This window comes from Syzygium oleosum, unplaced genomic scaffold, assembly GCF_021117445.2.
Source record: "Syzygium oleosum isolate NSW1041296 unplaced genomic scaffold, Sole_v2.1 Sole_v2.06, whole genome shotgun sequence".
Classification (NCBI taxonomy): Eukaryota; Viridiplantae; Streptophyta; class Magnoliopsida; order Myrtales; family Myrtaceae; genus Syzygium; species Syzygium oleosum.
The window spans coordinates 482,949-504,250 of NW_026607490.1; the positions used below are offsets into that span (position 1 = coordinate 482,949).

General features: G+C 42.4%; 4 protein-coding genes across 12 annotated transcripts; 2 read left to right on the top strand and 2 right to left on the bottom strand.

Annotated features, from left to right (window-relative positions):
• Positions 1-149: 149 nt before the first annotated feature.
• On the top strand, positions 150-8,364 carry LOC115689667 (cyclin-dependent kinase E-1). Of its 6 annotated transcripts, none has more exons than XM_030615797.2 (16): positions 150-647; positions 899-1,009; positions 1,130-1,233; positions 1,328-1,370; positions 1,489-1,587; positions 3,011-3,080; positions 4,014-4,108; positions 4,213-4,246; positions 4,325-4,409; positions 4,501-4,578; positions 5,658-5,705; positions 6,077-6,109; positions 6,250-6,355; positions 7,237-7,449; positions 7,533-7,605; positions 7,933-8,364. In XM_030615797.2, the coding sequence occupies exons 1-15, from the start codon at positions 414-416 to the stop codon at positions 7,602-7,604; spliced, it is 1,425 nt and encodes a 474-aa protein (XP_030471657.1). In that variant the 5' UTR covers positions 150-413; the 3' UTR covers position 7,605; positions 7,933-8,364. The 6 variants fall into 6 exon arrangements, with proteins under 6 accessions (XP_030471657.1, XP_056168472.1, XP_056168473.1 ...); XM_056312497.1 differs by having other exon boundaries at positions 8,004-8,364; XM_056312498.1 differs by having other exon boundaries at positions 8,056-8,364.
• A 955-nt stretch (positions 8,365-9,319) lies between these two features.
• Positions 9,320-11,755, top strand: LOC115689668 (protein DOG1-like 3). The gene is made up of 2 exons (XM_056312567.1): positions 9,320-10,484; positions 10,978-11,755. Exons 1-2 carry the CDS (start codon positions 10,225-10,227, stop codon positions 11,546-11,548), a joined length of 831 nt encoding a protein of 276 aa, XP_056168542.1. The 5' UTR covers positions 9,320-10,224; the 3' UTR covers positions 11,549-11,755.
• Positions 11,756-11,844: 89 nt separating this feature from the next.
• On the bottom strand, positions 11,845-17,262 carry LOC115689665 (aldehyde dehydrogenase family 3 member I1, chloroplastic-like). Of its 4 annotated transcripts, XM_056312564.1 has the most exons (13): positions 17,248-17,262; positions 17,070-17,217; positions 15,711-15,818; positions 15,374-15,620; positions 14,752-14,820; positions 14,567-14,663; positions 14,055-14,261; positions 13,757-13,872; positions 13,567-13,671; positions 13,311-13,483; positions 13,124-13,214; positions 12,766-12,915; positions 11,845-12,400 (listed from the first exon to the last, which is right to left on the bottom strand). In XM_056312564.1, the coding sequence occupies exons 2-13, from the start codon at positions 17,120-17,122 to the stop codon at positions 12,161-12,163; spliced, it is 1,656 nt and encodes a 551-aa protein (XP_056168539.1). In that variant the 5' UTR covers positions 17,123-17,217; positions 17,248-17,262; the 3' UTR covers positions 11,845-12,160. The 4 variants fall into 4 exon arrangements, with proteins under 4 accessions (XP_056168539.1, XP_030471653.2, XP_056168540.1 ...); XM_030615793.2 differs by lacking the exon at positions 17,248-17,262 and having other exon boundaries at positions 17,070-17,239; XM_056312565.1 differs by lacking the exons at positions 17,070-17,217; positions 17,248-17,262 and adding an exon at positions 16,443-16,873.
• Positions 17,263-18,115: 853 nt separating this feature from the next.
• LOC115689669 (uncharacterized) lies at positions 18,116-20,745 on the bottom strand. The gene is made up of 2 exons (XM_030615802.2): positions 19,585-20,745; positions 18,116-18,539 (listed from the first exon to the last, which is right to left on the bottom strand). The coding sequence occupies exon 1, from the start codon at positions 20,556-20,558 to the stop codon at positions 19,590-19,592; it is 969 nt and encodes a 322-aa protein (XP_030471662.2). The 5' UTR covers positions 20,559-20,745; the 3' UTR covers positions 18,116-18,539; positions 19,585-19,589.
• Between the last annotated feature and the right edge of the window lie 557 nt (positions 20,746-21,302).

Sequence of the window (21,302 nt, forward strand, 5' to 3'; positions counted from 1 at the left end):
ATTTAACTGTAGAACTATAGTTTCTGCTCAAAAGGGGGAACCCAAGAACATCAAGTTTTGATACTCAAAAGAAGAATTTTGAAGATGTCAGGTCATTTACTGAGCAGTTTAACAACAATCATTATCCATTTAAACCCTCTTATTAGAGCTTTTAAGCTAGTTCAGAAAATCCAAGAAACCGGTCAAATCTTCAGCTTTTTGGTCTGTATGTAACCTCCTGCAAGAAAGCCCAAAGCTCAGAAATTCAGCTGGAGCTCAACATTTCCATGGCGGATTCCTGCCAAGATTCGAAATTGATGACGCAGAGCGCGAGCCCCCGCCTTCCCAACCCCTAATTACTCTCTCTCCAGGAGTTTTGGTCTTCTTCTTCAAAAGGGTACTCGCGCTGCATCGGAAAACCTCCAGCGGCGAGGATGGGAGATGGCAATCTCGGCTCCGGCAGGGGCAACGCCAGCGGCGGCAACCGGCCGGAGTGGCTCCAGCAGTACGATCTGGTCGGCAAGATCGGCGAGGGGACCTACGGCCTCGTCTTCCTCGCCCGAATCAAGACTCCGTCCACCAATCGCGGCAAGGCCATCGCCATCAAGAAGTTCAAGCAGTCCAAAGACGGCGACGGCGTCTCGCCCACCGCAATCCGCGAAATCATGGTCGTCCCTCTTCACCCTTTTTCGCTTCCATTTGCAATTTCGCAGCCTAGCGCATGCTTGTTCAGGAGAGATTGATTTCCCCCCTGTTTAGATTATTCGGGAGTAATTAGCTGAAATTATGGGTATATGTTGCTTGGAATGTTTGGGGACTTGGAAAGTAAATATATTTAATAAGTGCTGCCACATTTGGTTGGCCTTTAATCATGATGATCTTGTTAGTAATTCATGGGATTTCCATTTAAATGGTGCAGTTGCTTCGCGAAATTTCACATGAGAATGTTGTGAAGCTCGTGAACGTTCACATTAATCCCATGGATATGTCGCTGTATCTGGCTTTTGATTACGCCGAGCATGATCTTTATGTAAGTAACAGTCCCTTGTCGTATGCTATAGCTTGCATTGGATGCTTCGAAGTACTGGTATGGCTTCAATGTATCAAGTTTTTTGTTGAATAATTTTATATGTCGACGTCGATTTGTCAGGAAATTATCAGACATCACAGAGACAAGGTTAACCAGTCCATCAATCCCTACACCGTTAAGTCATTGCTTTGGCAGCTGCTTAATGGACTGAATTATCTCCACAGGTATGTGAGTTTATGAGACCCCTGCTTGTGCAACCACTATTTTTTTTGGAAAATACTGAATATTGACTGTTGCATGAATGGATCTTTGCTCTAGTAATTGGATCATACATCGAGACCTAAAGCCATCAAATATTCTGGTATGTTCATTATTGATTTTATTATTGTTCGACTGCATTATGGGATCATCCAATCGTAGAATGTAAAGTTAATTCCTTTCGTGTACGACACCTAAATAATATGTCTCTTTGACCAAAGGTCATGGGTGAAGGAGAGGAGCAAGGCGTCGTGAAAATTGCAGACTTTGGACTTGCCAGGATATACCAAGCTCCTTTGAAGCCATTATCTGATAATGGGGTTAGTTATGTCTTCTTAATTCTTCTACCTTCTTCATTCTGCATAGTGTTAGAAACTAGGAATAGCTGAAGTTGGACTATGATCGAGTACAGAATCAGCCATCTATTTTGAAGTCTTTACCTTCTAAGGAGCTGTAATATCATGCTTTGTCTATTCTGCTCTCATTAAACAAATAACGGGAGACGGGCCCATTCTTGTGTTGCTTTTTTCTTTTCCCCCCTGTTCATATCGCCTTTGACTTGGAAGGCACGGTTGGTAATGAGCCGGCAGTAAGACAGCCACCTGATCTTCTTTTAATATGTTGACTTGGCTTAACAACTATCCTAAGCTTGTACCTTCTGCTGGATGAAACTGTTGTTGCTGATTCTTCCATTGAGAAAGGGAGAGTAATCCAACAAGTTACTGTCACTGTTTCAAATTTTATCATTTTCTCAAAGGAGCATCTTGAAAACGCATCTTGTAAACATGACTAGGGTTATCTTTTTACCAAATTTTATGCTTTATAAGAAGATTTGGAAGCGAGATTAATTTAGAACATGCCTGCTATTGGTTTCCCAGCCTACTAGTTTGTCAAAAGTGTAAATCTAAAATGTGTCCTTTGGCTTTGTCTGTGATCACTTGGTACAAGATATCAGTAGACGATACATGTTTCTTTGTATCTCAGTGACACTGTAGTTTTTGGGCAGTGGTTGTCAGAGAATATGTGAATTGCAGAACTTGTGGTGCTATGACACCAGATGCCTACATAAACAAGGGATACTGAATTATCAAATTTGTCTACTCCACGACTCTTAAGCACGATAGAACTGTCCATTTATGGTCGAGTTTGAGGCTATCTTTTCTTTTTTCTTTTTTTTTCTGTTCTTCTTTTGGATCACATAATAATGTACATAAAAACCCTTATCACCTGCATGCAACTTTCATGATTTGGCTATGTATTAAAATCACCCTTCCTTATGGAGTATAAATGCAGGTTAAATGTGACAAAGCATGAATAACAAAGTTTTCTCAGTTATATACGCAGTCAATCCTGTTAGTTGTTTGATGGATCAACTATATTTGTTCCCTTGCTCTTGTTTGCGTAGATAAAAATGATTCATGAGATTTCACTTGTATGTTGGGTCTATAGAGGAAAAGTTTGTAGTAGTTATACATATTGTCTGGTCATGCATTTTGCAGGGGATTGGTTTTTTATTGATTACTTTGCAATTCTGTTTGGTACTTTCTTTGTGTCCTGGGTTGTTCTTCTGACTTCTCATCATTTCATTGAATTTCTTGTCTTTTCATACCCAAATTTAAAGACATTTTCCCCTTTTCTCATCGAATAACCGTTCATTCTTGTGGGTACTTTAGTGTCTCACTGGCCTATTCTCTCATGAGGTTATGCTTTCTTTTGTTTAGATAAGCTCCTTGTTCCTTTCAGGTTGTGGTAACTATCTGGTATCGGGCACCAGAATTGCTGCTTGGTGCAAAGCACTATACAAGTGCTGTTGGTATCCTTTGAAACTGACAAAAAAGCTTGGTTTCCTGCATCCCAAATAGCATATTTCATGTATTTGTTCCGTGTGATGACTTATTTTGCTGGGCTAATTAACTGCGGCAGAACAAGTAAGAATTTTATGGAGAATAAATAATGTGGCAGTGAAGTTGGAGTTGGTGTGGCGACGATGCAATTCGTAGAGTTTGAAAGAGCACCTTCTAATTAAATTCTGCATCAATAACCAGAAAAAAACTTGGTTTCCTGCATCCCAAATTGTTTATTTCACGTATTTGTTCCGTGTGATGAGTTATTTTGCTGGGCTAATTAACTGCAGCAGAACCTGTAAGAATTTTGTGGAGAATAAATAATGTGGCAGGGAAGTTGGAGTTGGTGTGGCGACGATGCAATAATCTGAAAAAATACTTGTTGCAATAGGAGGTCGGGCTCTCTTAGTGAGCCTAAGGATTGGGATATTTCTGCTTTTCTTAAACTTCTATGATTTCAGTCCAGGTAGCAATTAACTATCAGATTCCATTCTAGTCAATGCCTTACTTTGATAAACTATACTTAAGCCTGGGCTTGCACATTTTTGATACTGATTGATGCACTGAAAATCAGGAAAGTACATCTTGACTGAGTAATGCAGCGATAAACTAGAAATTGCAAAGGAAGCGGCATACCTTCTAGGTTCAGAAATGAAGTGCTTTCAGAAAAATTGCACCGCTACCGACACTGATGTTAATAACGTCTTATATTAGTTCTTAAGACTAGCCTTAGATAAATAATGATATCTGCCCTGTCTTTATAATAATTTGTGTAATTTCAGCCAGTTATACTTTATTGGATTCATGTCCTACATCTAAAATCAATAGTCGTAGACTGTGCAATTGTTTTAGTTACCTAATGTGACTGGAAATGTTTCCCCCCTCCTTAATGCTGCCACCAGATATGTGGGCTGTCGGATGCATTTTTGCTGAGCTTTTGACATTGAAGCCATTGTTTCAAGGTCAAGAAGTGAAAGCCAATCCTAATCCTTTCCAAGTAAGTTGTCGATGTGTGCAACACTTTAGCTGACTTTTCTTTCTTGAGGCAAATAGATTGTGAGTGCAGTTGCTCGACTCTAACTCTGACTCTCTATTTTGCAGCTTGATCAACTTGACAAGATTTTCAAGGTCTTGGGTAATGTGCCAACATATTCTCTTTTCTGTCATCTTCATTCTGTTCATATGCTATAAATGGGTAATGTTATTGTCCCAGGTCATCCGACGCAAGAGAAATGGCCTATGCTCGTGAATCTGCCACATTGGCAACAAGATATGCAACATATTCAGAGACACAAGTAGTCAGTACCTTTTCCATTTGTTTCTGCATCCAAAATCAAGTTATTTCTGTTTTTCAAAGAAGTGACATGTAATATATTGTGCTACTGACAGTGATGACAATGCACTTGGTAGTGTTGTACGTCTCTCTAGCAAAAGCCCTGCGTATGACCTCCTATCAAAGATGCTAGAGTATGTGCTACCATTCAGAACTTTTGAAATCGTGCAATTTGGTATTCTTTTACTATTTTATGATGTCTCTTTGTACTTATTGAATTGGTATATAGTTTTTGACGTTACATCTTGGTCGTTTCATGTCGTCTTTCAAATTTGATTGGAATCTGGTTCTCCGGTTGCATATCTGTAAGTTGTAGATTCACAAGAAATTTCACTTTATTTGCAATAGCACTATAATACTATATCAATCACTGAAAAAAAATTGAGACAACCTTGAAGTTTGAATAATGGCAGTCCTACCCCTAGGAGTTGCCTTTGATATTTGCAACCTCGTCTGTGTTCAGATTTTTTATGCTTCTGTGTATATATGCGCCCGCAATGCTGTGTCTGCATGAGCATGCCTGCATGTTTGTGTGTATGCATATGTATGAGCAAGACATTGTGCACGTGCTTGCCTGCCTGCGTGTGCGAAGTGCTCAAGTATCATCTGGTCTCTCAAGCAATCAGGTAGATGCAATCTGGTTCTCCGGTTGCATATCTGTAAGTTGTAGATTCACAAGAAATTTCACTTTATTTGCAATAGCACTATAATACTATATCAATCACTGAAAAAAAATTGAGACAACCTCGAAGTTTGAATAATGGCAGTCCTACCCCTAGGAGTTGCCTTTGATATTTGCAACCTCGTCTGTGTTCAGATTTTTTATGCTTCTGTGTATATATGCGCCCGCAATGCTGTGTCTGCATGAGCATGCCTGCATGTTTGTGTGTATGCATATGTATGAGCAAGAAATTGTGCACGTGCTTGCCTGCCTGCGTGTGCGAAGTGCTCAAGTATCATCTGGTCTCTCAAGCAATCAGGTAGACGCTCTTATGATTTTTATTGGTGCAATCACTTGACTTGTTGGGTATCATGGAGCTTAAAGCACCATTTTTGGCTTGGTTTGCAATCCAATGTTGGTCTTTTATGATTCACTGCCTGCAGTTAACTAATTTGCTGTTGTCTCAATGTAGTACGTTGACTTAATATTGTCTAAGTGGATAACTCTTGTTTGCATTTTGCCTATTGCTAATTAGCTTTTCTCTATGTGCAGGTATGATCCTCAAAAGCGTATAACAGCAGCTCAATCCTTGGAACACGAGTATGACTTTTCTTAACATATTATCTCTTCTCGCTTTTTATAGGCGGTGCAGCGCGAGAATCAAAGGGAGTTGATGTGGTTATTATTGATGCTTTAACCAAAGCTATTCTTTGGCTTCCACAAACATGTTCTCAACTAAGATCTCTGTTATAGCCAAAAAATGAAAAGCAAAGATGTCTGTTAAGGACATGAATGGTCATGTGGTGGTAGTACCTCATTCATTCTGTTCAATCCCTGCCTATGAGGAACAAAACTAAGATCTCCATTATGGCCAAAACAAAGAAAAACAAAGATCTCTATGTAAAGTGCGTTGTAGTCAGCAATTTATATTCCTTCATCAGTTTCTAAGATCAACATCGGTTGTCTTGTAGGTATTTTCGTATGGAACCTCTTCCTGGGCGTAAGTAAGACTTTCTTCCTTGCCATCATATATCTGGTCCTTGATCTTCTTTTACTTTTAATGCCTTCATCTTATTAACTGACGAAATATGATTATGCTTAATACTTCCTCACCAAGGCACCTTGTGCTTTTGTCCTTCCGCAGTGCACTCATACCCAGCACACCTGGAGATAAAGTGAATTATCCTGCTCGTCCTGTAGATATGAGTACAGATATTGAGGGGACAACTAGTCTTCAACCTTCACAATCGGTATGGCTATGATAATCTAAATTTTACTAGTTGACCTAGAATTCTGCATATTCTCTTGAACTGTCTATGAGGATACTAGTTTGTCATAATAGTTCTCCTCTTTGTCATCTTCATTGAGCTCTTTTAACATCTTACTTTTGCAGTACTACAGTTATCAATTATTGCCGGTTATTCAGTCTTAAGTAGTTATAGCTGATCATTCAATGCTTAATTCCTCCTCTTTTTGCTGTGATTGAGACAATTTTTTTTCCTGTGTTACTGTTCTTAGAACTGAGTAAGTTTAATAGAATTTTTCTGTACGCATTTGTGGTCAGGCATTATTAAAGAGTTGAGAATACCACAAATTCATTGTTGTAATATTGGAGTGATTAGTGCTATCATCCTTTTAAGAAGAAAAACAAAATATCAAGGATGTAATAGTTTGTTTCTGAGATTAATATGATCTGTTTCTCTCTTAGGGTGTAATAGTTTGACTACAATTACAATGGATTTCAAACGAAGTGCTGGTCTTTTCTGGATCCAGTGACCTTCAGGCACCGATTGTTCATGGGTGTTCATCACTTATTCATACCTCTTGGCAGACTTGTTGTGGAGTTAGTGTCTTGCATTTCTTTGTGACTACGCGAGTCTTTTTCCCTAGTTGAATGGCAAACTTGATTTTGGCACTTTGGGAGATACTTTGCTGTTCAGTCAAAGCAATATCGTTCCACATGTATTTGAGTTTTAACCATTAGCGGCGGTGTCCAATGTTCTCCTTCATGGTAAGGAGAAGCAAGATAAAGAATTCTCATAATTTTCAAATGAGCGTATGTGTACGTGTGTACGTCAGTTCAACTGATATGGAACTGCGCAAGTGACCTCATTCTCTGATTTTCCATTAGGCATCATCTGGAAATGCTGTTGCTGGAAATATGTCTGGTGCTCATGTTGTGACAAATAGGTCCATGCCTCGTCCTATGCCTATCGGTATGCAAAGGATGCAAGCTCCAGGAATGGCTGGTTACAATCTGAATCCTAGTGGCATGGGCGGTGGAATGAATCCTAGTGGCATCCCGATGCAGCGGGGAGTTGCGAACCAGGCCCAACAACAACAGGTTCATTTTCTTGATTTGATCTTAGATAGTTATTTGGAGTTGCTTGTTAAGTTTTATCTGATTCATGCGGTTACTTTTCAAAGCAGTCTCGAAGGAAGGACCCAGGAATGGGAATGGCTGGATACCCTCCGCAACAGAAACAAAGGCGCTTCTAAGGTTGGTCCATTTTTGTGCATTCTTACCTAAATGCTAGATAGTATTCTTGCTTTCATATGAGAGATTGAACTTCATACTGGGGATTATTTTTGGCACTTTTGTGAGCCACAGTTGTCCTCTTGTTGCTTGAATGGCTGGAGAGAGAGAGAGAGAGAGAGAGAGAGAGAGAGAGAGAGAGAGATGCACTCTTTCTTTTGCTTGCACTGCAAATCATGCGAAGGAGATCACTTTTGTTTGACTTTGTTCTGCTAGGGTTAGTCGATTTTTACTTGCTCTTTTCTCCCTTTTCTAAAAGTTTTTAGTCACTCACTTTTTTCATTGAACTAGGGATCTAATTTACTGCAAGAAGTTTCGAGATCTTTCCAAGATTATGTTTACTCTAGTGATACTGGCTATAGCATCATGCCTGCTTTTGGTGGCACGATGTGAGGAACTGGATTGCATCTCCAGGAAGGAAAAGGAGCTATCGACTTCATTAATGGGCTCATCCTCTGGGGACTTGAGAGGCTTCATCGGCATTGGCTCTTTGACATCGGCAGGAGGGAATAATCAATGGACGTTCTGCTAAATGCATTGGAAGTTGATGCAGATTCACAGTGATAGATTTTTAATGGAGAAATGGATTCCGGCGTCATACAACTGGCAATCTATAGGGATCTGCGCCAATTTTTTGCTGAAGTAATAACTTGCTCTTCCAAAAATGTCGTCGATTATTGATTCACGAACATGTCTCCCTAATGTACAATAATTCTGCCTCTCCTTCTCTTTTTCCTGTCTTGCTTAGATAATAAAATTTGACTTAAGGAGTAGGAATTGCTATGAATATCTCTTCCGTTCTATTTAAGAACAAAACGGTCGACCGGCACGTAGGACTCATCTCCTACTTAAATCCTGGGAAGAGTCGTCAAACTTGATGAGCCGGTCGACAAGGCTGATGACAAGATCTATTGACCGAGCTCACTTCCTTTCCTGATTCTCCCATCTTGCCGCACTTGCCTAGTCTTCTCTCTATTCCAGCCATTGCTAGCCGAATTGCCATTAGATAAGACTGTCGAAACCAGAAGAGCGAACCCTCTCAAACTATTCCCATGAAAATGGTATCTGGCAACTCTTTCTTTCGCTAGATTTCTTAGTGCAAACGCGGTCAACGGAAATGGAAAAAGCATGATCTCATCCAGCGGAACACTATTTTTCTCTTCATCCAGTGGAACACTATTTTTCTCTTTTAGGTTAGCGGGCTCTTATAAATCATATCACGCGGTGAGGGATCAAAGGGGCTAGCCACCGCTTTTCTAAGATTTCATCGCTTCGTGGAAAATTAATAATTTCAAAAGCTTTTGTTCTAATTTTTTTTGTAACTGCAGAAAGATAATCTTTCATATGTCGACGACTGGGTGGCATATGCTTGTTGTGTTTTCTTTGGTATACGAGTGGACTTGCAGGGACCAACAAAGCATAGGGCAGGACCCTATCTCAACTCATGAACTATCAAACAGAAATCGAGAGATACATCCAAGGGCCGCCATCGCTGCAACCCACTCCGGTCGTCCGAGGAAGAGGTTGCTGCTTGCCACCACTACTCTACTTGTTCAATGTATAAAACACCTATTTTCCTGGAAAAAGAAAAAAATGTGACCACATTAACCACATACAGAAACCCGCCCACAATTCATAAGATTCAGCACTTCTATTACCCAAACAAAAGGAAAAACAAAAGAAGTATGTTACAGCACCCACAAGAAGGGAAGGAGGAAAAAAGAAGTTTTATTTTCTTGGTCATAATGAAAACAAGAAGAGAAGAAAGATCCATTCCAAGGACGTGAGTTGGGCAGGAGCTATAAAAACTTAAAATAAGACGTGCCATTTGATGATTGCTGACTTCATCCATTAGCCAAGTCCAAAAGTGGCCACAGCAAAGTGCCATATACATCACAATAAAAAGTCAGTTCTATTAGCATCATGATTTTGTCTGGAAAACTTGTTAGTGTATAATCTTGTTGAATAATTGAAATCTCAATGGATTCTGATGTAGCAGCACTCGGCGAAAGATCAAGATCATGTTCAAAGGGTGCAAATACAAATTCGGATGTAGCAGCAACCTTGAAACTTGTATTGCAAAATGAAGTCACAAATGGTCATGGAGACAAAGGTTGAAACTTGAACCCTTCTCCAAAAAAACAGAAGACGAGCGGCAACATGCTTGGAACGAAGGGCGTGCACACGCTCGAATTCAAACCTCATCATATTTTATGTTGCAGTGGCGTTATCCGCAATGAATACGTGCATGCAGCTGCACATGCAGAAGCGGACAAACATACTTACAAATCCTTCGCAACTAAGTCTGCCCATGACATAAAATAATATTAGAACCGAAACAAGCTTTTATGGAGGTTTGCATGGGATTCATCCGGTCAGCCGTGGTTCCAGTTGGGCTGTTCTTGGATAGCTGTCAGCTGCAGTCACGCGAGCCTCAGCCGAGCGGCTTTTCCGAGATACGACAAGTTTTAGGTACATTGAACGGATTACCCCATCTCTCCGGTATCGTCGACCATTGCATCTGTCAAACTCTCTTATTTATAGGACGTCTCCCTCTGTCCCGACACTTGCAATCCCTCTCCAATGGCGGCTGCAACAACCTCCACCACTAAACCCACACGGAGGAATGGCAGCTTCCCTCCCGAGTTCGAGAGCTTCCACAAGTTCTTCGAGTGCTGGCTTGCCGAGCAGAACCAGCACCTCCACGACCTCATCTCCGCCTCCTCCCCCGCCCGGGACGCCAACGACCAAGCCCTCCGCCCCCTCATCGACCGCGTCTTCCGCCACTACGACCATTACTACAAGGCCAAATCGCGGTGCACCAAGCAAAACGTGCTCCCCATGTTCTTGATGGATTATATCCTAATTCGAATTAGAACAATTACACAGATAATAGAAAAATCGATACATAAGTTTACCCAGGTTCACCCCAGAAGAGGACTACATCATGTAAAGGGATTTTACTATGATATTTAGATTTTCAACTACAGCCACTCGTTATAATGATCTCTCATATGGGTACAATATATAGGACTTAAAATGAGCCCAAAGTCCAAGTCTATCCGAATCCCTTTAATCTCACAACAAACGGGTCAGTTTAAAACACAAGTCTAAAAGAAAAAACCCGATGTTGTTTAGGGGGCGCTGCCCCCGAGATCCTGTCCGCTCACCACTTCCCGGTGAGCGGAACCCTCGCCCGCTATCTGGGCAGCGGGACCCCCACATTCCGTGCATAGGGATCATATATCGTCGGTTCATATTTCGATTTCCCTAAGCTCACGTGAGCGTGTCTGGTATGAGAAATAAGGGTCCCCGAAGTGTTCACCAACTCCAACAGTTCTCGCCGGCATGGAGGAGTTCGCTCGAGGATGCCTTCCTTTGGATTGGCGGGTGGCACCCCAGCATGGCCTTCCACCTTCTCTACTCCAAGTCCGGTTTCCAGCTCGAGGCCCACCTCGCCGAGCTCCTCCGGGGCCTCACCACTGGCGACCTTGCCGACCTCTGCCCTAGCCAGCTTGCCCTCATTGACGACCTCCAGAGGAGCACCATCCGTGAGGAGAAGGCCATCACCGAGAAGTTTGCCAAGCACCAGGAAATGGTTGCCAACGTGTCCATGGTGGAGCTCTCACACGCTGTCACGGAGATGAACCGCACTGCCGGCAGGCAGGCCGTGGCAGAGAACGAAACCGCGATGGAGGAAGAGGTGGAGAGCACGCTGGCGGCGAAGGAGAAGGGGCTGGAGGAGATTCTGCAGATGGCGGACGATCTGAGACTGATCACGCTCAAGGAGATTCTCAACATCTTGTGCCCGATGCAATCCGTGCATTTCCTGATTGCAGCTGCAGAGTTGCACCTGAGGATTCATGAGTGGGGGAAGAAGAAGGAAGAAGCTCAAGCTCAAACTTAGCTCATCATCATGAAGCTAATGCACCAGCCCAATAACACTAGTTCCAATACAGGTTCATCTTGCATAGCGGATAGTAGTCTTAGATGATTTCACGAATGGCTAGGTTTCTTTTTAAACTAATCAAGTGTCGCTAGGAATTAGGATGTGTTAGGTTGGATTTTACTTGGAAGAAGCAGTGTCCTATGACTAATAGCAGTTTCTGACTTCTTTTTGGGGGCGAAAGTTGTGTAATACTCTGATTACATGATGATCGTTTCTAATGATGTTGAACTTCTCTCCTCTTGCTTGTGGATGAATGAAAGAGAAACAGTGGCTGTTTAGCCCGTGAGTGATGTGAACATCAATCAACTTTGGATTTGAAAGTCTACAAAATTCTCGTCTTTGATTGACTTGTCTCTCTTCGTGGGTTGCTACCAGCAACTCTGATTTCTGAGGTGAAGCTATATAATGATCAAGATTCAACAAGGGTACACTGAAACAGGGTCTGAAAATTACTTGCCCCGAGTCATTCCACATTATTATTTCAACTTCGCATGTTTTCTGTGTCGTTTACTTCACTTCGAATCTTGATAATGTGCTATGCTATCCATCGCCACAAATGTACGAGGCACTTCATTCCTTGGACCATCCAAGTAATGCAAGGATGATGCCGATGATGTTGCCACTTAACAATGCCTTCAACAACCTTTGCTTCTCTGGCGTGTATGGCGGATACCTTGTGGTGGCGTCTCCTTTGAAACTTCTGTACAGTACTCCCTTCTTGTGGCTGAAAGCGTCGAAAGAAAATTTCCCATGGTACGCACCCATCCCACTCTCTCCGACCCCGCCAAAAGGAAGAGTGGGAACTGTGAGCTGCAACAGGGTATAAAAGAAATGACTAGTTAAACACACCATACACTAGACGCCTCCACCAAATGCCAATTTAGTCTAGGGTATCACTACACTAAATTGGCCCTTTAAAAGATACGCCACCGCCAAATGCGAGTTTCAAACTTCCCTTAAAAGACGATTTCGTTTTCTTAGGGAATTAATCTCACTAATTGAGCAGAATGGACAAGACATGATCTTGATGTGGCCACCAATAAATTACTTGAAAGCCATCAAAATACAAAATTGGTGTGGCGAATTGTAGTTACTTGTTAAATGCAGTAACGCATGAATACATGCCACTTAGGAGATCATTCATGCCGTCGATGACAAAGGCAGAGAAAGATTACATGCAGGACGGTGTCATTGATGAGCATTCCTCCGGCAGATATGTTCTGGACAAATTGCTTCTGCAAACCATCATTGTCGGAGAAGAGATATGCCGCCAGAGGCTTTGGCTTTGAGTTGATAATATGAAAACTGTCTTCTATGTCGTCAACCTTTCGATAACGAAGAAATGAAAAAGAAAAAAACAAAACCTTTTCAGCAATATGAATCTCAGTTACATCTTTTGAAAGAATGCCTGCGGATGGTACCTAGATGACTATGAAAGCTTAAAATTGCACGTGTGTATTTAGGTGTGTGTACATACACATACACACACACAGCACCATGACAACCAAGTAAAGGGTGTACAGAAATACGCACAGTGAGAATGGGCAGTAGCGGTCCAAATATTTCCTCTCGCATGATCAGAGAGTCTTCAGGAACATCAAGCAAGATAGTTGGAGCTATTCTTCTGCAAAAAGAAGGAAGTAATTGCGATGTGATTGGTTCATCCTGTGGCCTTGGACCAGCTAAAGTGTGAAACAGAGAGCACATATACTGGTCTCACAAGTTGTTCTCATCTCTTTGCCCTCCCAGGACAATCTTATCGGAGGTTCCATCCTCGTCGAGGAGTTTAGCCAAACGTTTGAAGTGATATAAGTTCACTATACGGGACATGTCTTGCGACTCCAAAGGGTTCTTCCCAAAAAATTCCTCTAGCGCAAGTTGTAGAGCATCCACCTGTTGACACACATTTATCAAAACAAAAAGCCCTTTATGCACATATAGAGATTTGCTACTTCGGTTGAAAAGGACAAGCTTACCAATTTCGGAGCAAATGACTTTGTTGTCACAATGTAATCGATAGCTATGCAAGCTTGCCCGTTGTTGCAAACCCACTTCCCTGCTAGCATTCTTCTTGCAGCAACCTTCATCATAAGAGAGCTCGGAAATCACATCCTTGGAAGATCGGTTCAAGCGGCAAAGTAGGCAATATGCTATTCTTTTTTTTACCTTTAAATCAACATTTGAATCGACAATAGCAGGACATTTTCCTCCAAGTTCCAGAACTACAGGAGTAAGGTGCTTTGCTGCGGCGGCCATGACAATATACCCTACTCTCGTGCTACCTGGATAAACCATTCGAAAAAATTTGAATTAGGTTTCATGAATAAACCTCTTGCCTCAGATTTTGCAGAAACATAAGATGAAGTTTTCTAAAGATGTAATTGGTATTTAGTGATTGCCGAACCACAACACCTAAATAACATAAGTATGCCAGACTGAAAACCGCAATTGCAAGATATATTACCTGTGTAGAATATCTTATCCCACTTCTGGTCCAACAGAGCAGATGTTTCAGGAACCGCTCCTTCAACTACGCTTATTATGCTTCTATCCACATACTCACTAAGTAATCTAGCAAGCAGTGAAGATGTTGCAGGAGCGATCTCCGATGGCTTCAGGACGATGGCATTACCAGCTGCTATGGCGCCAATTACTGGATCAAGAGATAGCACTGGACAAAAGAGAGCTTAGGTCATTCAAAGCAAAAAACAAGTACCATATCATGATTACGAAACCCAAGACATGAACAGTCATGCATGAGAGTGTAAATGATACGGGCTGATACTTTATCTGACATCATAGGATTCATAACTAAGAAAATGGGCCGAGCTGAGAAAAAAGGAAAAACATACTTACGAAGTGCGATATGAATCTCTAAACAAAATAGTGGAATAAAAAGAATGGCTCTAAGTATAAAAGATGCTAGAGTACTAAGTTATCCGAAGGCTGATTAATCTTTTTTTCCTCCTTACTTACAGAAAGGATAGTTCCATGTGGATATGATCAACACGACCCCAAATGGTTCCGATACTATTTCTGCCGATGATGGGTAGGTTGTTATCGAAGTGTTGACCTGAAAGTTAACTATCAATAAGTTCAACAATTCAACGATGGACAGAGTCTCTTGTTGCTTAAGATAATTGTACTTGCTAGTTGATCACCTTTTCTGGTGCCATCCAATGCTTCAAATCCTTGAGGGCCTTCTGACACGATGATTTTGTCATAGAGATCTGCATTGTATCTCGTATTTGGCAGGACGTAGTTAGTATGTGAGAAGAGTGAAGCACCATATAGCAGATCGTTTGCACGAAAAGTTCTTTAAAATCTGTTGATATTTGACACAAAAAGAACCAAAATATCCCTTAATCGGTGTTATGGATATAGCATACTAATCTAAGAACAGCAATGTGTGAAAGTAGTCGAAAATTCAGTAAATGCTTCGCATAAACTTCATATCATCATCAACTTGGACGTTGGCAGTCTATTATTCATCACGAAGGTTTCATACATCCGTTTTTCAATTGGAAGGGACAAAAGAACGAAACTATTGACTTGACTGATCACGTTGGAATATTTCTGCTGGACGACTAGCGATTTGAACAACGAAATTCTTTATAGTAAAAGCAAAGTAGGAAGAAACCACAAAGAAAGATAAGAGAATGAAACAGAGTGGTTGAATTGTCAATGTAGAAACCACAAAAAAAAAATATGCATATATATAGAGATAAGAGAGCTCAAAGCAAAGAAAAAGTAAATGATGCTATTTTGACATATGAAGAATACCTCGGACACGAACGCTTCCAGCTCGGGCTTGGAGAGGTCGAGCTGAAGAGCTTGGACGATCTCTTTCTCCCTCTCATCAATCATCTTGCTTATGCTCTGCAACTGAGCAGCCCGCCATTCGTAGCTCTTCGTCTTGCCCGAGTTGAAGCTCTTCCTCAGCTCCTTGACCAGCAACGCGGCTTTTCCAGCGTCAAACGCTTGCTCCTTCTCTTCCTCCATTGTCACCGACAAGACACTCGCTGAACAGCTTCCAAAGGAAGAGACAACTGATTACAATGCCAAGAAACAGAGAGAATACTAGAGAGAGAGAGAGAGAGAGAGAGAGAATTGTGAGTACCGGGAGATTCTGAGAGAAGCGTGAGTGAAGGAGATCGGTGATGGGTTGGCGCGACTCATAGGACAGTATGCGAAGGTTCGGATTGTTTGGCAGCTTCCACCAAGTGCACTGTTTCATAGGAATCACAAACACAAAGGAGACAAATGGTTAGACGGATCATTTGGCTTTTTCTCTTTGCACGAAATTACTTCTCTGTTGAAAAGCACATAGAATAATGCCAGGTACAGTATGATTAGTTTACAAAATCGATATAGTTAAATGACGTGACAGATTTTAATTGACAAGTGAATATGGATCGCCAGTGTAAAGTCACTCGCATTTTGTCACATCGCTTAGTAAATTAGTTTTGTCGATCAGTCTCGGTAAGTTCAAGAATGAAAATGAAAAAAAATGTGATAATAGTGAAACATGAAAACATGTGCACCTAGACATGAAAGAAGTCTGGCCTAGTTTTCGAGCAACACAACAAAAAAGGAAGGGACACCAGAAGTCTTTCGTATTTATGTATTGACTTGCATGTGTTAAGTAGTGAACCCATTTTGGTTTTGGCATCCTTAGCACTAGAAAAAAAAAATCTTTATCAGGTTATTTTATTGATGAAATATACATTCCCACTTCATATGAATGATATGGTAAGATATATTATATGCACACATTTTAATACATGCAGTTTATTAACTTTATGACAGGTATAATTTAATAACCAAAGTGAAAAAGAAAAAGGGCTATTACTATTAGCAACTTTTAATGTTTTAGAATCACTTGCTGAGGCGGCCTTCGGTCGATCGAATCATCAAGAACTGGGCTTCAATCTAAACCGCAAGTGCCAACATGCAGTCGTAGGTCATCGCTTGAAGGTTTGTTGCTTGATAGTTGGCATTCTCTTCTTCCAACCGTCTTCGAACTCTCAGCGAGTGATGACTAGGAATAGGTGGCGTTCAAGAAAGCAATCTAAGAAGGTGGTGTGGTGATCTCACCACTCCACTGAACAAGAAAGTAGGTTCATTTCATCATGGAAGGACATAACAAACTGCACCCTTCAAGACTTTATCCATATTGGGATCGATTCTGTCCACTCAAATGTCAAGACTCAAGAAGAGCCCGTACACTCGTTGTTTCATGCTGGTGGAATCAAACGACGGCCCAGAAACTCAGCCGCTGCCCTGTTCGTTCGTCCCACCGAAATTCGTTGGATGCAGTAAAACCATACCAATTCCAAGTGTGTTCAGAGAGAGAGAGAGAGAGAGACAGAGGGGAGGGAGAGAGAGGAAGTTGTATATTCATGACCCATTTAAAAGCTTGAAGCAATCGAGTGAGAGTGATTATGCCTGAAAAAGAAAAGAAAGCAAGAGTGTTTACCTGAAATCTTGGGAGAGATTGATGGAGGAAACGCTTTTCATCATGGCCATCATCTTCTCCCAAATTGCATGCTCAATAGTCTAAGCTACTTGAATATCATCTGGAGTTGAACACACAATAGACTCTCTCTCTCTCTCTCTCTCTCTCTCTCTCTCTCTCTCTCTCTCATATTTTTCACTTTCTGTTTTTTTCCTTTCGGGAACCGAAAGAGACTCCATAAAGTCCGAAGCATTCATTCATTCCTGGCCCTTGAAAAGGTGAGGATAATAATGCTCTCCCAAAGACTCTTGCAACGTACCGAACTGCCTTTCTTAGGTGGGACCGTGAACTGGGATGGTGGTGATTGCTCGATGGGATGGTGGTGATTGCTCGACTCGTGTCAACGTTCGAGTTCGTAGTTTGGAACCCAGCAAAGTATTCACCGAATGGTCAAGAGTAATATCCTTCTGTAAGGACAGGAATCATCTCCCAGCTAAACTTCATGATTTGGTAAACTGGCTCGCGGCATTTGAATCTTTTTGAGATGAAGTTTACGAGACTTTGCTTTGAACCTAAGTTTTTCAGCAAGATGGGGTCAAGATTTGAACTATCTTAAGATTAAATCGCTTTTGAAATGATCGACCCACATAATTGCAGGTGTCTGTATGATATCGTGCATCACTGGCCATATTCAATTATTCATAGGTTATATTGATCATAATACACATCTTGTAGTTCAAGCATTCACTAAGCATAATGGGTACGACATTTCACACGCGCATCACTAATCATGATCAACATCTTAGCAGCAAAAAGGGAAACAAATTCATGGTAAACGTGTATAATAAAATTTACATTGGATTAAAGGCCAAACAGAAAATTGCACCCAGAGAGAGAGAGAGAATGTGTACATTTTTTGTCACTTCAGAACAACAACAGGTTATCAGCGTGGTGGCATTGCACAAAGAAAAACTACGAAACGTCAGTATTTACAACTGGGGGCGTATGTTAGCAAAGTCCAACATCGCCTGGAAGTAGCATTAGGTTCGCGTAATTTTTGGAATGGCTCTATCCTCTGTCCTTGGCAAGATATTATGAAAATTGCTGATCGTCTTGCCATTGAGGTCAGCATCCAAAAGAGAATGGCTTGGTGCTTCTTGGATCGTCAAAAGTACGCATGACCAAAAGCCTTGCGCTGCTGTAGCCATCACCGAGTAAAAATGCTTGCACGAAACTCCAATGCATTCTTGCAGATGTTATAGGGCATAGACATTGACAGGATTTTGTATGAGGAAGAGAGGAGAGGAGACGCTGAAGGAAGGCATCTTCATGTTACGACAGACAGCACCTCAACTATGTAAAAGATGGCCGGCAAAATAAGTCAGCACCACAGGCCATGCACGCCGTTCACTTTCTCCTGTGTTACGTGTGGCCGACTTCTGCTGGAGAATTTGTTTACCAAACACAGGAATTTGGAGGATGGAAATGGACCTGCAAAGTAGCTCTTTCTTTTAACTAAAGCAACCGGTGAACCAAGCAGGGTAGATAAATATAGAACAACTGGAAGTTTAACCAAAGAATATTTATGTAATGACCTTATACTTTTCATGCAAATTAAATTACCACAAGACTATGATGCTAAACTTAAATGAGTGCCTGGCATTATGCCGTGGAACAACAACGGCCGCCTGATTTGCCCAGAGAGCCAAATACATCGCGGAGGTTCACCAAGAAGTCCTGCGTCTATCATTATAATTTATTATCTCTATAAATTTTTCTCCATCTAACACCCCAGACTATTAACTTTTAATGTGTATAAAATGTCAACATATCTATCAGTACAATCCAACAATTAGTGGTAAAAAAGACTGACTTCTGAAACAAGACATCCTTGATTCTTCTACATGGTTTTGTATGATTCCCATGGAACAATGGCTTCACACCCAATGCAACAACTACATTAAAAACGTCAAAATGGGATAATGACCCTTGAACTTTCATCTGACCTCCACTAACCAATCTCATAAGGCTAACATTTCATAATTTTACCTAAGATCATGACTGGGAAACAAGTCCAGAATATTTGATCCCAAACTTAATAAGGACAAGGCAAATTCTATAGATACAATTGGTGTGGTCACAACTATACAAGAGGTTACCGGATCGAACAAATACACAACCCAAAAAGCAGGACAATAATCCGTTTCTCATAGCGAATCAGTTTCAGTCTAACAACTGCTAGACGCGCATGAGGGCCAATGCAGCTGCCAATCCTCGAATTAAACGCAATAGTTCAGCTTTCCTTAAGAGCCATCACACAAATTACCTATACTAGATAACAAAACACAGGGCTTGCACCTAACGTTGTATCTCACATTTTTGCACTGACCTTACAAGATCATAACAAAGTAGCACAAGAAAACAACATCCTAAGATTAACCCCCACTAATCAACATAGCCTCTACGACCAAGTAACCCAAAAAAACACGTTTGAGCATCATTAAAACAGAAGAAGTCAATAAAGAAGAAAACTTGCCTGTTCTACGCGAGATAGAAGATATCATCAGTCATGAGAAGCACATACTGCAGGATCCTGAGCGGAGCATTCCCAAAATTCAGAGGTGGCAATCTCAACTCTCTGACTCTACAATCCCCACCAACGTTCCTATCGCCCGGGCCCCGACCCGCCCGCTGCATCCGGACCCGGTTCAAATCCACCTTCCTGAACAAATACACAGAACTGTTGCCATTGCAGTTGCCATCGGTGCCGCCCGGATCCGGGTTCTTCCGGGTCTTGAAAAGGGTCCACCCATGGCCAGCCAAAGCCCTCGAGAACCCATCCATCGACTCGATCCTCTCGCCGCCGACCCGCGAGAACAGGGAGACCGAGCAGCAATCCCAGTTCACCACGCCGTCGTGCGCCGATTCGCCGTCCGCGCGGGCCAACCGCACGAACACGAGCTTGAAGAGGCCCTTGGAGAGGGAGACGAAGGAGCGGAGGGTGGCGAGCGAGGCGGAGGAGAGACAAGGGAAGGGGAGAGAGACGGCATCGTTGGGGAACAAGAATGCGGAGGGCGTGAGCGACGTGGACGACCACGAGGACGGGAACGAGGACAGTGGGGAGGTGGAAGAGGAAGACGGCGACGGCGACGGGGACGGGGACGGCGACGGGAAGGTGAAGACGAGGTGGGAGAGCGACGGGGTGGGGTGCAGGTCCATGCCCATGTCGCGGGCAATGTGGGCGAGCATGTAGGTGTCGGTGACGAGCTCTCTGGTGGGGAGGAAGAGGAGGAGCGGGGTTCTTGATTTGGGGACGGCTCTTGTTCTTGGTCTCCTCCTCCTCCTCCTCGATCTTGATCCGGGTCTTTCTTGAACCTCACCGTCGCTTCCCCCATCCTCGTCGCTGCCTCCGGAGAGGGAGCTCTCGCGGCGGGAGCGGCGGCTCTGGGATCGGGACAGGCCGATGGCTTCGCCGAGGACGAGAGACCGGACGAGCTTCAAAGGAAGCATCTTTCGGCCTTGTAAAGCTTTGTCAAAAACGGGGAATGGAAGCTTTGTCCCTCTGTCCCTGTCTCTGTCGTCCGCGTCTCTGTCCGTGAGATGCGTTTGCTGTTGTTCATGGGAGGAGTGTCTCTTCGGACATCGGGGTCACTTCTTCTTCGCTTTTGCTTTGGACAAGGGAAATTGAATGATTCGTGGTGAGGGGGGGCCAGTGAACTTTGACCGCCCAACCACGTTCCTCGCAAACCAACGAAGGAATGCCTTTTACTAAAGACAGTTCTTGCCTGTGCTGCTGTGGAAATTATGTTGCTCTGATTCTCGCTTTATTACCAGATCTCTCCGCCTACCTTCGTAGCTCGGCGGTCGGCTTATTCTTTTCGTGATCCCAAAATTGAGATCCGCAGTAGCAAATCTCTACGTAATTTATGGATCGGGTACATCTTTTACCGTATTTCGAGAGACTTGTTATTTTTTTCCGATTTGTCGGCAAGATAGGAAGAACGGGCTTGTTATCTCTCGACCCGCCGTCACCTCTCGCCATCGGTTTTCTTTCCGAGACACCCGAATTAGATAAAGGGCACCTCTTGTTAAGCGACGAAATTCGGAAAGTTTGCAACTTGCAATATATTGAACGCGCAATCACTTTGTTAGGAAGAGAATTATCTATAGATGAGTCGCCCCAGGAGAAATTACTAAAAAGGCTTGTGCATGTCTTCAAATAGGGAAAATGACGTAAACAGCTCATGAACTTTG

Bases quoted from the DNA above. Each gene is read 5' to 3' on its own strand.
- LOC115689669 (XM_030615802.2), bottom strand. From the start codon at position 20,558: ATGCTTCCTTTGAAGCTCGTCCGGTCTCTCGTCCTCGGCGAAGCCATC.
- LOC115689668 (XM_056312567.1), top strand. From the start codon at position 10,225: ATGGCGGCTGCAACAACCTCCACCACTAAACCCACACGGAGGAATGGC. The intron at 10,485-10,977 runs GTTCTTGATGGA...CCAACTCCAACA, and splicing joins AAGCAAAACGTGCTCCCCAT to GTTCTCGCCGGCATGGAGGA.
- LOC115689667 (XM_030615797.2), top strand. From the start codon at position 414: ATGGGAGATGGCAATCTCGGCTCCGGCAGGGGCAACGCCAGCGGCGGC. The intron at 1,234-1,327 runs GTATGTGAGTTT...TCTTTGCTCTAG, and splicing joins GGACTGAATTATCTCCACAG to TAATTGGATCATACATCGAG. The intron at 4,247-4,324 runs GTAATGTGCCAA...TTATTGTCCCAG, and splicing joins CAAGATTTTCAAGGTCTTGG to GTCATCCGACGCAAGAGAAA.
- LOC115689665 (XM_056312564.1), bottom strand. From the start codon at position 17,122: ATGATGGCCATGATGAAAAGCGTTTCCTCCATCAATCTCTCCCAAGAT. The intron at 14,262-14,566 runs GTAAGTAAGGAG...TCTTTTGTCCAG, and splicing joins CACATGGAACTATCCTTTCT to TGCTATCTCTTGATCCAGTA. The intron at 13,873-14,054 runs GTAATATATCTT...TGGTTTATCCAG, and splicing joins GGATAAGATATTCTACACAG to GTAGCACGAGAGTAGGGTAT.